Source organism: Stegostoma tigrinum, chromosome 14 (assembly GCF_030684315.1).
Source record: "Stegostoma tigrinum isolate sSteTig4 chromosome 14, sSteTig4.hap1, whole genome shotgun sequence".
NCBI classification, from domain to species: domain Eukaryota; kingdom Metazoa; phylum Chordata; class Chondrichthyes; order Orectolobiformes; family Stegostomatidae; genus Stegostoma; species Stegostoma tigrinum.
The window spans coordinates 60,128,795-60,143,348 of NC_081367.1; the positions used below are offsets into that span (position 1 = coordinate 60,128,795).

The following is a 14,554-nucleotide window of genomic DNA, read 5'->3' on the forward strand; positions in this document are numbered from 1 at the left end:
TGTACAATCCCAATAAGTTTAAGACCATAAGGCCATAAGACATAAGAGTCGAAATAAGGGCATCCGGTCCATCAAGTCCACTCCGCAATTTAATAATGGATGATCAGCATTTCAACTACACTTCTCTACACTCTCTCCGTAGCCCTTGATTCCTTGTGAGATCAAGAATTTATCGATCTCTGCCTTGAAGACATTTAACACCCCAGCCTCCACTGTGCTCCATGGCAATGAATTCCACAGGCCCACCCACTCTCTGGCTGAAGAAATGTCTCCTCATTTCTGTTTTAAATTTACTACCTCTAATTCTAAGCCTGTGCCCACGGGTCCTAGTCTCCCCGCCGAACTGAACCAACTTCCCAGTGTCCATTTTCTAAACCATACATTATCTTTTACGTTTCTATTAGATCTCCCCTCAACGTTCTAAACTCTAATGAATACAATCCCAGGGTCCGTAACTGTTCATCGTACGTTAAACCTACCATGCCAGGGATCATCCGTGTGAATCTCTGCTGGACATGATCCAGCGCCAGTATGTCCTTCCTGAGGTGTGGGGCCCAAAACTGGACACAGCATTCTAAATGGGGCCTAACTAGCGCTTTATAAAGTCTCAGAAGCACATCACTGCTTTTACCTTCCAGGCCTCTTGAGATAAGCGATTACATTACATTCGCTTTCTTAATCACAGACTCTACCTGCAAGTTAACCTTTAGAGAATCCTGGACCAACACCCCCAGATCCCTTTGTACTTCTGCATTACGAATTTTCTCACCGTTTAGAAAATAGTCCATGCCTGTATTCTTTTGTCCAAAGTGCAAAATTTCGCATCTGCTCACGTTGAATTTCATCTGCCATTTCCTGGACCACTCTCCTAGACTGTCTAAAATCTTTCTGCAGCCTCCCCACCTCCTCAGTACTACCTGCCTGTCCACCTACCTTCGTATCATCGGCAAACTTCGTCAGAATGCCCCCAGTCCTTTCATCCAGATCATTAATATACAAAGTGAACAGCTACGGCCCCAACACTGAACCCTGCGGGACACCACTTGTCACCGGTTGTCATTCCGAAAAAGAGACTTTTATCCCAACTCTCTACCTTCTGTCAGACAGCCAATCCTCAATCCAAGCCAGTAGCTCGCCTTGAACACCATGGGCCCTCGCCTTACTCACCAGCCTCCCGTGAGGCACATTATCAAAGGCCTTTTGGAAGTCTAGATAGAGTTGATTAACCCTTTGTTATTTCTTAGTTCCTCTCAAACAATTTCCCTGGACTTATTCCCAGCAATATACTCCATAAATACAGCTGTACTGTAATTCCAAACCTAAAATGTCACACCCCTTCCTCTCTTGTCCCCCACCCCCTTTCCACCTCTCCTATAGCATCTGTACTCTGGAGCATTAATCTGCCCACCCTGTCCTGTCCGTCCGTGAATCATGTCTCTATAATCGCTTTTGATATCCCAGTCCCATGTTCCCAGCTACGTCCGGAGTTCATCTGCCTGACCTGTTACGTCTCTTGCATTGGAATAAGTGCAATGTAATTTAACTCGCTCTCTGCTTATTCCTAACTTCCATGGCTGTTGGGCTTGCTCTTTTTCCAAACTACACCAGTCTCAGGTTGACATCTTATTCACATTACCTTACTGTCTCCCCTGGTCTCAAGCACAAACTGCAACCTACCCCCCAGTCAATAGCCAAGTGGTATTATCTCTGGACTGTTAATCCAGAGGCTTAGCTAACGTATTGGGAACCCAGGTTCGAATCTGTCCATGGTTGCTGGTGAAATTTGAAATCAATAAAAATAAATCTGGCATTATGATTCTAATAATGACCATGAATCCAGTATTGATTGCCAGGAAAAACACATCTGGTTCACTAATGTCGTTTGGGGAATGAAACTGCTATCCTTACCTGGTCTGCCGACTTCTGCCTCCAGACTCACAGCAATGTAGTTGACTCTGAACGGCCTTCTGGATGGGCATTAAATGCTGCCAAGCCAGCAAAGCCCTTGTCCCATGAACGACGAAAGAAAAGAAACATGGGCAGTTCTTTGATTTCCTGGAGAATGATGGACGCCATTGAATGCGGAGAATATGCCTTTACAAATTGTAAATGAGCAAACTAAGAAGAGAAATCTAATGTCGATAGCCATCACTTCCAGCGAGGTGCAATCAGCAGACTTTTTCAATAGAAATTTACGCTAGTCAAAAAGCTAAACGAAAACCAACACAAAATGTTACATTGCACAACGTGCGCAGAATTCAAATTCACACCAACATAAAATGTCGGCACCACTGGGGCGGGGGCGGGCGTTGCTTTAGTTTGCTCCAAAGCCTCCTCACACCCCCATGCCACCTTCCTGTGTAACAGCAAAAGGTGTCACACTGCACAATTACTTCCCTTTTAGCACATGAGTGTCCAAACACAACTTCCAGGTGAATCAACACATTATCTACAATTCGCTCAATGTAGTCTCCTGCATTCACTGCTCAAAATGTGGTCTCCCCCACACCGAGGAAACGAAGCTGAGACTGGATGACGGCTTCACAGAACACCAATGTTCTGTACAGGTCCCGACTTCTGCAGCTCGCCACCTTGGTTCCTCGCCAACGTCTCTGACTTATGTTTGCTGCAGTGCTTCAGTGCAGCTCAACGTAAGTTGGAAGAACAAACTCTCTTTATGTGCTGTGATAATGGGAACTGCAGATGCTGCAGAATCCAAGATAACAATGTATGGAGCTGGATGAACACAGCAGGCCAAGCAGCATCACAGGAGCACAAAAGCTGACGTTTCGGGCCTCGAACCTTCATCAGAGAGGGGGATGGGGAGAAGGAACTGGAATAAGTAGGGACAGAGGGGGAGGCAGACCGAAGATGGAGAGAAAACAAGATAGGTAGAGAGGAGAGTATAGGTGGGGAGGTAAGGAGGGAATACATCAGTCCAGGGAAGATGGACAGGTCAAGGAGGCGGGATGAGGTGGTGGGTAGGAAATGGAGGTGTGGATTGAGGTGTGAGGAAGGGATGGGTGAGAGGAAGAACAGGTTAGGGAAGCAGAGACAGGCTGGGCTAGTTTTGGATGGAGTGGGGGGAGGGGAAGAACTGTGCTCTCTCTGCATCGCCGAGGCCAAATGCCAACTCTCCGACACCTCCTCCTACCGCCCCCTTGATCATGACCCTACCCCGAGCACCAGACCATCATGTCCAACACCAACCACGATGTCATCACTTCTGGGGACCTCCCACCCACAGCCTCCAACCTCCTAGGTCCCCAATTCCACACAGCCCATTTCTATCTCCTTCCCAAAATCCACAAACCTGCATGCCCTGGTCGACCCTTTGTCTCAGCCTTTTCCTGCCCCACCGAACTCATCTCCACCTATCTGTACTCCATTTTCTCCCCTTTGGTCCAGGAACTCCCCAGCTACGTCCGTGACACCATCCATGCCCTCCACCTCCTCCAGGACTTCCAATTCCCCGGCCCCCAACACCTCATTTTCACCATGGACGTCCAGTCCCTATACACCTGTATTCCTCATTCAAATGGCCTCAAGGCCCTCCGCTTCTTCCTGTCCCACAGGCCCGACCAATCCCACTCCACCGACACCCTCATCCGCCTAGCCAAACTCGTCCTCACTCTCAACAACTTCTCTTTCGATTCCTCCCACTTCCTACTGACAAAGCGGGTGGCCATGGGTACCCGCATGGGCCCAAGCTATGCCTGCCTCTTTGTAGGTTGCGTGGAACAGTCCTTCTTCCGCACCTACAGAGGCCCCAAACCCCACCTCTTCCTCTGTTACATTGATGACTGTATTGGTGCCGCCTCCTGCTCCCCAGAGGAGCTCGAACAGTTCATCCACTTTACCAACACCTTCCACCCCAACCTCAAGTTCACCTGGGCCATCTCCAACACATCCTTCACATTCCTGGACCTCTCAGTCTCCATCTCAGGTAACCAGCTAGAAAGTGATGTCCATTTCACGCCCACTGACTCCCACAGCTACCTGGAATATACCTCATCGCACCCACCATCCTGCAAAAATTCCATCCCCTATTCCCAATTCCTCCGCCTCCGCTGCATCTGTTCCCAGGATGAGGCGTTCCACTCCCACACATCCCAGATATCCACGTTCTTCCAGGACCGTAACTTTCCCCCCGCCGTGGTCAAGAATGCCCTTGACCGCGTCTCCTGCATTTCGGCAACACATCACTCACACCCCGCCACTGCCACAGCCACCCCCAGAGGATCCCCCTCGTCCTCACATACCACCCCACCAACCTCTGGATACAATGTATCATCCTCCGACACTTCTGCCATCTACAATCCGACCCCACCACCCAAGACATTTTTCCATCGCCACCCTTGTCTGCCTTCCAGAGAGACTACTCTCTCCATGATTCCCTTGTTCGCTCCACACGCCCCTCTAACCCCACCACACTAGGCACCTTCGCCTGAAACCACAAGAAGTGCTACACTTGCCCCCACTCCTCCTCCCTCACCCCCATCCCAGGCCCCAGGATGACATTCCATATCAAACAGATGTTCACCTGCACATCTGCCAATGTGGTATAACGTATCCATTGCACCCGGTGTGGCTTCCTCTACATTGGGGAAACCAAGCGGAGTTTTGGGGACCACTTTGCAGAGCACCTGCACTCAGTTAGCAACAAACAACAGCTCCACCCAGTCGACAACCATTTCCACTCCCCCTCCCATTCTCTCGATGACATGTCCATCATGGGCCTCCTGCAGTGCCACAATGATGCCACCCGAAGGTTGCAGGAACAGCAACCCATATTCCGCTTGGGAAACCTGCAGCCCAATGGTATCAATGTGGACTTCAAAAGCTTCAAAATCTCCCCTTCCCCTACTGCATCCCATAACTAGCCCAGTTCTACCCCTCCCCCACTGCATACTGAAAGCAGCCCAGCCTGTCTCTGCTTCCCTAACCTGTTCTTCCTCTCACCCATCCCTTCCTCACACCTCAATCCACACCTCCATTTCCTACCCACCACCTCATCCCGCCTCCTTGACCTGTCCATCTTCCCTGGACTAACCTATCCCCTCCCTACCTCCCCACCTATACTCTCCTCTCTACCTATCTTGTTTTCTCTCCACTTTCGGTCCGCCTCCCCCTCTCTCCCTATTTATTCCAGTTCCCTCTCCCCATCCCCCTCTCTGATGAAGGTTCTAGGCCCGAAACATCAGCTTTTGTGCACCTGAGATGCTGCTTGGCCTGCTGTGTTCATCCAGCTCCACACTTTGTTATCTGTTTTTGTGCTTGTCTGCAATATGACCTTCAGGTCTCAATATCGAGTTGAACCGCTTTAACGCTTTGAGAACCTCCTCCTATGTCCTGCCCTCCAAATTCCAAATACCAGGCCATGTATTCATGAGTTATCCTATTGCACAAAACCCATTATTAGCCACTAATTTTGCCCATGAATAGCTGTTCATTCTCCCAAGCTGGTCGGTAGCCACTCTCGTGTCTGTTCAACTGTTTTTTTCTTTCATTTGGCTCTATCTCCGCGTGTTATTCAGTTCTTATCCCCTCCTTCACTTTATGCATTTCAAAATTAAGACTTTTTTTGAGTTACCAGCAGTTCTGAAGAAGGTTCATTGGACCTGAAAGTGAAATTCGAATTCCTCCCCATGAATACTGTAAGCTCTTGCATCATTTTCTCCCTTTGATTCTGGTTTCCAGTATTCACAATTACTTCCGTTTTTAGGAGGAGAATTGCTCCTGTCAAAGAGATAAAGGAATACCAAAACGGAAGGATGCAAAAGTCAACTGAATTAAAGTGCAGTGTGTGCACGGAATTAATTTGCATGCCAACATAAGACATCAGTGTCAATATTTTAAACTTCGGCCACGAAAATGTCTTCACAAATAACTTGAAGTTTGACACAACATCGAATTAAATTGTTGTCCCATTTATTAGAACAAAAATAAAATTGAAAACACCGCGAATTGTTCAATCAGCGAGAAACGTTAACTTTGGAACAACAACTCCAGACTGAAAGTTTTGCAGGTATAAATACAGGCAGCTTAAAACTACAGTGAAGAGCCTTTGCCCATCATGTTTTTCTTTGTGTTATTCTCCGGTTTCAGTAAAATGAGATAACATTTCGGAGCAAAAATGCAAACAAGCAAACCAAAGCTTGACGCCCAAATAGCGAACACTTCGACAGCCACCGTGTACTTTCCAGGAGAGCTGACATAAGCCGGAATAAAAGTGATCCAAACAGCTCAGAAGATCAGCATACTGAAAGTTATATACTTCGCGTCATTGAAATTGTCAGGAAGTTTCCGAGCAAGAAAAGCTAGCAGGAAACAAACAGTAGACAGTGTACCAGTATAGCTGGACACAAAATAAAAGGCTTTTAAAGAACCCATATCACATTCCAAAATTATAATGTTTCGATAATACGTAATGTTTTTCATTGGATGGGGAGGTGATACAATGAGCCAGATCGTGCAAATTAAACCTTGAACAAATGTGAGGCCAAATACCCCTAACCGTTGCTGCATGGGGCCAAACCAGTTCCTCATGTTGTTGTTGGGAAGAGTTGCTTTAAAAGCGATCACGACAAGAATAGTTTTCCCCAAAATACAGGAAATACACAGAACAAACACAATTCCAAACGCAGTCCGCCGCAACATGCAGGACCATCCGGTCGGTTTCCCAATGAAGGTGAGTGAGCACAGGAAGCAAAGCGTTAGCGCAAAGAGAAGTAGGAAACTCAGTTCCGAATTGTTCGCTCGAACGATAGGAGTTTCCCGAAAGTGGAAAAAGACAGCAGCTGCACCCCGTGCAAGGCACACTCCCACTAAAGCAAGGGCCACTAAGACGCAGCCGAGAACCTCTTGGAAAGAAAGAAATTCAATCTTTTTGGGAATGCATCGATCTTTTTGCTGATTGGACCAGTATTCCAAAGGACACTTCACGCAATCGGTAGAATCTGAAACGATGAAGGTTTTTTTTTAAATACAAGATTCATTCTTGCCACAAACTGACATGGTATTCGACTCCGTTTTTGCGTGTACCTGTGACGTTGCTGATCTCACCATCGGCGCACTCTGCGCAGTCGAAACAACAAGTTGGCTGACCTTTCCTGCTGACCTTTCTTGTCCCGGGAGCGCAAGGTTCAGAACAAAGGGCACGTGGAATCTGCAACAAAGGAAATGGTGAGTGTGCTGTTCATAATATTGGAGCGAAACACAGAATTCTTTGCATTTTGTCATTGCTAGAGTGATATCCTCTGGCCGGGTAGTCTGTTCTGCCACTGTGATCTGTCACGTTTTCCTTTCTCATAATGCACCAATCGCCTTTTGAATTTTGACCGACGCGTGCGTTGCTACCTCCAGGCAATGCATTCTAGCTCATGTCAATTCTCTGGCTGTTTTCCGTTGCATCTGAGACTTTAGTTGTATGTTTGGTCAATTTTCTTCCACTGGAATATGTATGTCCATAATTTTCCATTTGCCACATCTCATCGTTTGTGATTGTGGTGAACTATGCATTTCAAACAACGTCGAGGGCTCAGTAACCTACCAGTCTACAATGATAATGGAACATAGCCATTACGCTCTCAAATGTTTTCAAATGCCTTTAGCCCAAGACAGCTCACAAATAACGTAAAACCACTCGATTTTACTATCCATACTTTTACCGACGTGAGTCTTCAGCAACACAGCAATCCATCCCAAATGATATCAAAAAATGCCCGCGTGCATTGGATAGAGCAGAAATTCCAGACATGACAATTCCTGTTCCAATGCAGATAAATAACACTCAGGAACCAGCAAGATGGCAATATCCAGAATGCTGTTAAATACTACTGGCTCATCAATATATCTTAATCGACTGAAACTAAAGCGTTTGTTTCTCAGTTTACTGTTTCTTGGGCAATGCAGAAGTCTCGCTTACACGCATGAAGACCTGGACTGCATCTGGGCATAAAATGATTGCTGGTGAGCAATAAACGCGTGCCAGGCAATGGTCATTTCTTAAGAGCAAGCACCGAGTGCTACAAATTTCCCTTCAAGTCACACATAGCTTTGTACTGAGCATTTATTGCCATAATTTAATACTCGTTGAATGAAAAGATCTTCAACTTTCTGCCAACAGCACGGAAAATGGGCCAGCACCAGATGATCGAGGTGTTTGTAGAAGTAGGGTCACCAATCTTTCCTTAGCAGGAATTAGAAAAAAACAATCTCGTCTCATCAAAGCCTCACAGTGACTACTGCGAAATTAACTATGTTACACCACAACTATCTTTTTAATTAACAAATACTTTGTTTTTAAAGCAAATAACCAATGTGCAAAGAAATATGTACTTTTTTTAACTGTTTTTAGAAAATGGATAACACTACTCAAAATATTGACAATGTTGCTGTGCCTGTTAAAATCAGTATTAGCTCAGAGCCATGTAGCACTCACAAGCCAATACATCGAACAACAAAATCGCTTAATAAATTAGACCATTGAGAATCGAAATTTTCTGAACACGACTGTAGGAAATTGAACAAAGAAATGAGAGATGTGTCTGTGAGGTGAATGATTCGCTTCGAGTGTGCGCATCGACGTCGAAACTGTAGCCGTCGAGGAAAGAATATTGTTTTTTAATATTGCTTTGGAGATCGTGGGTGAGGAATTGATCGCATAAGCAGAGTTTGCTTACAGCAAATGGTATTGCTGACATGAAGAACACGTGTTGTTACATATTGTTGGTGGTAGTGGTCGGGGTGCGGAGTCTCGATAACATCATGTTGAGACTCGTGGTGAAACTTTCGTCTCTATTCGTTGAAGGTGCGTTTTTCTTTTCTTCAATCTAATCATAGTAATTATCATCTGTTAGTTCAGAACGCTTTGCATGGGTCACAGAATGAATTCTGTCTGCATCTGGAATAATCCCACCAAAAGCGGGCGATGATCTATCTGCGTAGGAGGGTTGTCATCAGAAATAACATCACAAGCTTGCAGTCATGTGATGCTCTTTATCGAAATGATCTCCAGTCGACAGCAGAGAAACGAACTGCTCCTTGCTTCTTATGACAACCCACGAAAACTTATTCCAACAACCGAGATGCATGATGAGTTGATTAAAGTCGAATAATTTCTCTCTTGGGAGTTTCGGCCTGTTCCCACTAAATCCACGTATATCATTCGTTTCAAGAAAAAACTTGCCGATTGGCTAGAACAGACAAATACAGGAATTGCTGGACAAACTCAGCGGGGCAGGCAGCATCTACAAAGGTAGAACAAAGCTGATATTTTGCGTCCAGAGGCCTTTCGACTTGATGCCTAACTTTCCGGTCGTATACAAGCAATGCAAACAAAAATGTTCAAACTCACTGCGGAATTTTTTTTTAAAAAAACCAATGCCTTCAAAAACTAATGAATCAATTTCATGCCGGTAGCTTTGAATGCAAATGCAAATGCAATGAGAATGAAAACAGCAATTCCCAGCTGTTGAACAGCACAGACACCCGCAGTGCGAAGGAGCAACAAAATGTAATGCTTTGACAAGTGAAGAGAGGCTAAAATAGGAAGTGACCGAGAAAATTCGTTAGTTGTGTATAAAACAAGCGCTGAAAGCAAGGACAATAAATAACGACCGTAAGAGTGACGTCCACAATGTAACAATTCATAAAACCACATGTGTTAGCTTTCCTTTTTTGGGTCTAAATGTCATTTTTTACCATAGTTTCTCAAAGCCTCGCCAGGATCGTACCTGCTTTCCACTGGAGCTCCACACAATATCTCCGATGTTCAGGACTAGTTCTTGTCCCTCCGGTGCTGAACTTTCATAATATCCAATATTTACAATTTCAATTGTTCCTTCCAAATTCATTTGTAAATTTACTAATTCATACGTTGCGACTGGATCGCCATTTGCGTCAAAATGCACGATTTCCCCATTCTTAGCAGTGAAATTTACCAACTGTAGGTAATGTACCAACTAGAGGAGAACAATGCAAGGCGGGTAAATATTAGGCTGTCATTGGGAGACATGCATTAAAATTAATTGAAACATTTGAACACACATGTTAGAAATGCACAATATCACAAATCAACACCTGGAAGGTAACAAATAGCGATTGGGGATCCATCTTGCATTTTAGCAAATTCTCATCTTGGGCTCAGTTTAAAATAGGATTCTGGACGGAATGGCTCCGATCGAGAAAGTACGGACAATATTTTCACGACAAATATTTGACGACCTGACACCACGGTGCAGTTCTCAAAGAATGCTGAACTATCGAAGCGACATGTTTCAAACGCACCTGCAGGATGCTGCAAGTGAAACCTCGCCACTATCTCCCTCACAAAAAAAAAACTAACATCAGAACGAAGAGCATTTGTCACATTGTTATTTGTGGCAAGTTTTTGGATACCATTTGACTTTTCGGTTTTATATATCACAACAGTGTGGGAAGTTTGTAAGCACTTCACTGATAATATAATGCTGCTGAAGAGCTTCAGGCCTTGGCAGTCTTTCATAAAAAATGTTGTTTTGGGCCGAATATAAACTGACTACTGAGTAAATTTCCAAAATTTTGTGGATTCAATTTTTATTTTGATTCATATTTGTCAAATTAGCATATTTTTTCTCATTCTCTGAGGAATATATTGGATTCTTCTTAATGAGACTGGTTGTTACAAGGGAGGTTGGTGGAATTAGAATAGATCACATGTCGACGTTTTATGGTGTCGACGGGATTTATCTGAAACAAAGTGAAATATCTTCCTACCTGCCAGGGCTCAAAGCTTAAAATATGAGCACAAGTATTATTCATAAACGGGCCATTGCCTTCTTCACAGGACAGCATATCATCAAGTGCATGGGCGACGGCATATACCGCTTTATACACCTGGTAGGAGCTTCCGTCCATTATCGCTGGAAGATAGGCATTTTCTAAACCATCCAAATGTTCATTACCTGTGCATGGCCGAACCTTACTGGCAGAACTTCCAGTCATTGTCATGTTGCCGTTTGTTAAAGTGCACGAGAATACAGTTTCCCAAAACTTCTTCACAAATATGCTGTCAGGAAACCTGGAAGGGTGAATTTTCACAAGATAATCTCTGAGGCCGTCTATTTCCGTTCTACGGGTTGTTGGACCGATGGCCCCAATAAGAAACCTTCCTCTTTCTTCAGGTGAGAAACTATCTTCTGTCACCCAACCTTCACTTCCAACCCATTGTATTCCCGTTATATTTTGGCGCAAAATCTCTTTAATTAACACTCGCATGTCTCCGGCATGCAGAAATCCAACCACAACCTTCGTCGTTGCCTCTTTGATTACCTGAACAATTTTCCTGATTTTCTCAGTGGGATCGGTTCTGTAAAACGATTCAGAGTACGCGATGCAAATCCCATGTTTTTGGGCCTCTTCGATAAATGTTCTCATTCCAAAGTTCCCATAATCTGTGTTACTTCTAATAGCCCCAATCCAATTCCAGTCAAACGTTTTCACAAGTTCAGCAAGAAGTTTGGACTGATATTTGTCGCTTGGTATCGTTCTAAAGAAAGTCGGATATTCTTGCTTATCGCTCAGACAGGAGCAAGTGGAGAAGTAGCTAACCTGCAGAGAAAATAGTAACTGTGTGAATACATTCAGCATTTATGGAATCATTTAAAAATGTTTTATTCCAGGATCTTCAGGACAAATTTTTTTTTCGAATATTTTGGATAGCAGTGCAATATTAAATCTTAAAACTTGCGACTGGAAAGTAACCGACCGAATTACTCAAAGCTTGATGGGAAGTTGTGGCATGTTGGTGACAAAGGTAATGTCACTGGATAAGTTATCCACAACCTAAGGATCTACGGGATGTCGGATCAAATCGCAGACAGAAAAAGTTTTAGTTCAACAAAATCTTCATAAGTAGAAACTCGAACCCATTGGAAATTCCGGCGGCATAGCGGTGTAGTGGCCAGCGGTCACAGCGTCGGGGATTACAGTTGTATTCCACTCTTTGGTGAATGAGTTTAGTTTACAAGTTTTCGCCTTGTCTGTGTGGGATTCTGCCGTTTGCTGCTGATTTGTTCCACTGGCCAGAGATATGCCCATAAGGTGGAATGCATCTGATAAATTGCACCACTGTGAACAGGAATATGAGAGCTAGGTGGATTGTCACTGTCATGCGGGGTGTTAAGACAGGGTGGGATGCACTTCGAAGTGTCGGTACCAACCCGATGGACCAAATGATATTTATCGCCATTAAATTGTATCTTATTTTTATAACGGCGTTGAATAAAAAAAAGTCAACTATTTATCACATTACCATTGGGATTCTGAACGTTCCAACTGTACTTGCGGCTGCAATGGAGGACGTGGATTTCTCACAGCCAATAATAGCTGCAACGTTGGAAGACCCTTTACATTCAGGGTACTCGATTCTTTCTTGCTTTCCATTCACCAAAGCCAGCGCTGCTTTCAATGCTATCGCGGACGTCGAACAGTCGTCGTAGATCTCATATCCCAGAGTGATATTCGGAAGTAGAGTTTTACTCCAGTTTATTTCTTCAATTGTAAATATCATGGTCTGCATTAGGCGAAACCTCGTAATGTCAAAGCTGTGGGTAGATGCGAAAGGAAATGACATGCATGTTTATTTCACCATCCAATTATGCGCATCTCATTCACACAGATCTTCCAGCCCCATTGAGGCGCTCGCCTCAATTCAGACCAACCAGGCAAAGCAAATTTCGGGCAACTGACTTACCCTGGATTGTAATAAGACCTGCTTGGGCCCCTAAAATCATGATCCGGACAGATCACATCATTCAGTAAAACTGGGTGGATTATCCGCAACATGTCCTGCTGCATACATTGACGTATGTCGGTTTTACAAGTAATGTGGAGGTGGCGGTATTCTACTGGAGTGAGCAAAGTCAGAAGTAACACTACACCAGGTTGTAATTCATACAAGTTTGTTTGAAATTGCAAGCTTTCAGATCTGTGCTCCTTCATCAAGTGAAGTGACTTCTGACTGGTTTTACAAATGTTTAACAGCCTGGATATCAGCGAGAGTGTCAAAGCATCCCGGCACCCCAACCTCATGCCGCATTCCACAGCAAGCTGTTGGCAACAGCACTTGCAGACCTACACCACTTGGTGCCCAAACATTCTGCATTCATTAAGTGCGGTACACGTCTGATACACTGGTGCCCTTTTATATTCTAGTGTTCACCCAGAACCAGGACACCAGCGTTACCAACATCCGGCATCCCATTATCTGTCAAATCCCAATCAACACAATACCCGACCTACTTCTCACCACCCTATCCAAAAACAAGCACTGCTCATCCTTACACTAACTTGCTTTGCCCTTTTCACTGAAAGAGGGATCTGAGGGGCTAAATTTAATCATTGAACGAATAAACCCTTGAGAGTGTCTGAAAATGTCAAGAGGCGCGCAAAATATCTGGAAAGACGTAAAACTCCAGAAAGCATTTGCAAACAGATATCAGCAGATAACAAAACTTAAAACAAGCTCAAAACATTGTAAGAAACATACATTACATAAGCAGTTACAAATATTAGCTGCCAGAAGACCATAAACCGCGCCACCGTGCCCTTATCCTCATATGTTGTCCAATGACCTCAACCGGAACGGAGATCCGCGACATCTATGCCTCGCTACTGACTCTTGCCAATTCCTTCCAACATTGCTGATTGCACGGAGAGGAAATTCCAAGACCGCACCAAAATCAAAAAGTTAATGGAACAGTTGTAAAAATGTTCAGCTTTGCATGCCTTTACTGTGCGCCTCACTGGGAGTTGCATATATTAGAACTATAGGCAACTTGATGGCCTCCCGTGATGCCGTTCCGCACAAAATGAGAAATTCTTCCGTTGTCTTGAATTTCCGAGACTTTTATGATATTCCGAACTTTTCATAGTGTCGGTTGTATGTGCCGAATGGCCTGCTTCTACTCAATAGGGATCTCGTTCATGCAAACAGTATTGATGCCCGGGCGGATACGAATGGAAAATCTCCTCCGACTTTGAATACCATGTCTTCATTCTCAAATTCCGTTTTCTGAATTGGAAATAATTTGCAATCTATTCTGTCACTTTCCTCTGACCCATATTGTCTGATTTTATTCCTTCGTCTATTTTGACGCACGTTATCGACAGTTTTTCAAAGCCCACAAAAGGTGCATTCACTTTTCTTCTATTTCCTTTGTAACATGTCAGAATAATTGGACAGCAAATTTTATCTCGCGCAAATCAGTTCTAGCGTTTAATAGTATATTTCTGATTTCTAAATATTTTAATTTCCACTTACATCAGGTTTCCACTACATTTCCGGTCCCTCATGTTCGGCTGGCTGGTTTATCATTTCGTATCCCCGTTAAATAGCTTACAAGAACCACTCACTGGCCCTCTACCAATGTCTATTTTGGTTTTTATTTGAGATGAAATATCTCGCCTAACCTCTCTGCTTTGTCGCCCCCACATGCTTTTCAAATATGTGGCTGCCGGAAACTGGAATTGGTTGAGTGAATCTTGTAGGTTCTTATTAACTTCAGTTGCA

The 14,554-nt window shown here is 44.3% G+C and overlaps 1 protein-coding gene across 1 annotated transcript; it reads right to left on the reverse strand.

Annotated features, from left to right (window-relative positions):
- Positions 1 to 6,051: 6,051 nt before the first annotated feature.
- LOC125457853 (extracellular calcium-sensing receptor-like) lies at positions 6,052 to 12,565 on the reverse strand. The gene is given in 5 exon segments (XM_059650900.1): positions 6,052 to 6,959; positions 7,045 to 7,168; positions 9,738 to 9,965; positions 10,759 to 11,592; positions 12,296 to 12,565. Coding segments are annotated over 5 exon segments (2,361 nt in total). The 5' UTR covers positions 12,563 to 12,565.
- Positions 12,566 to 14,554: the final 1,989 nt, after the last annotated feature.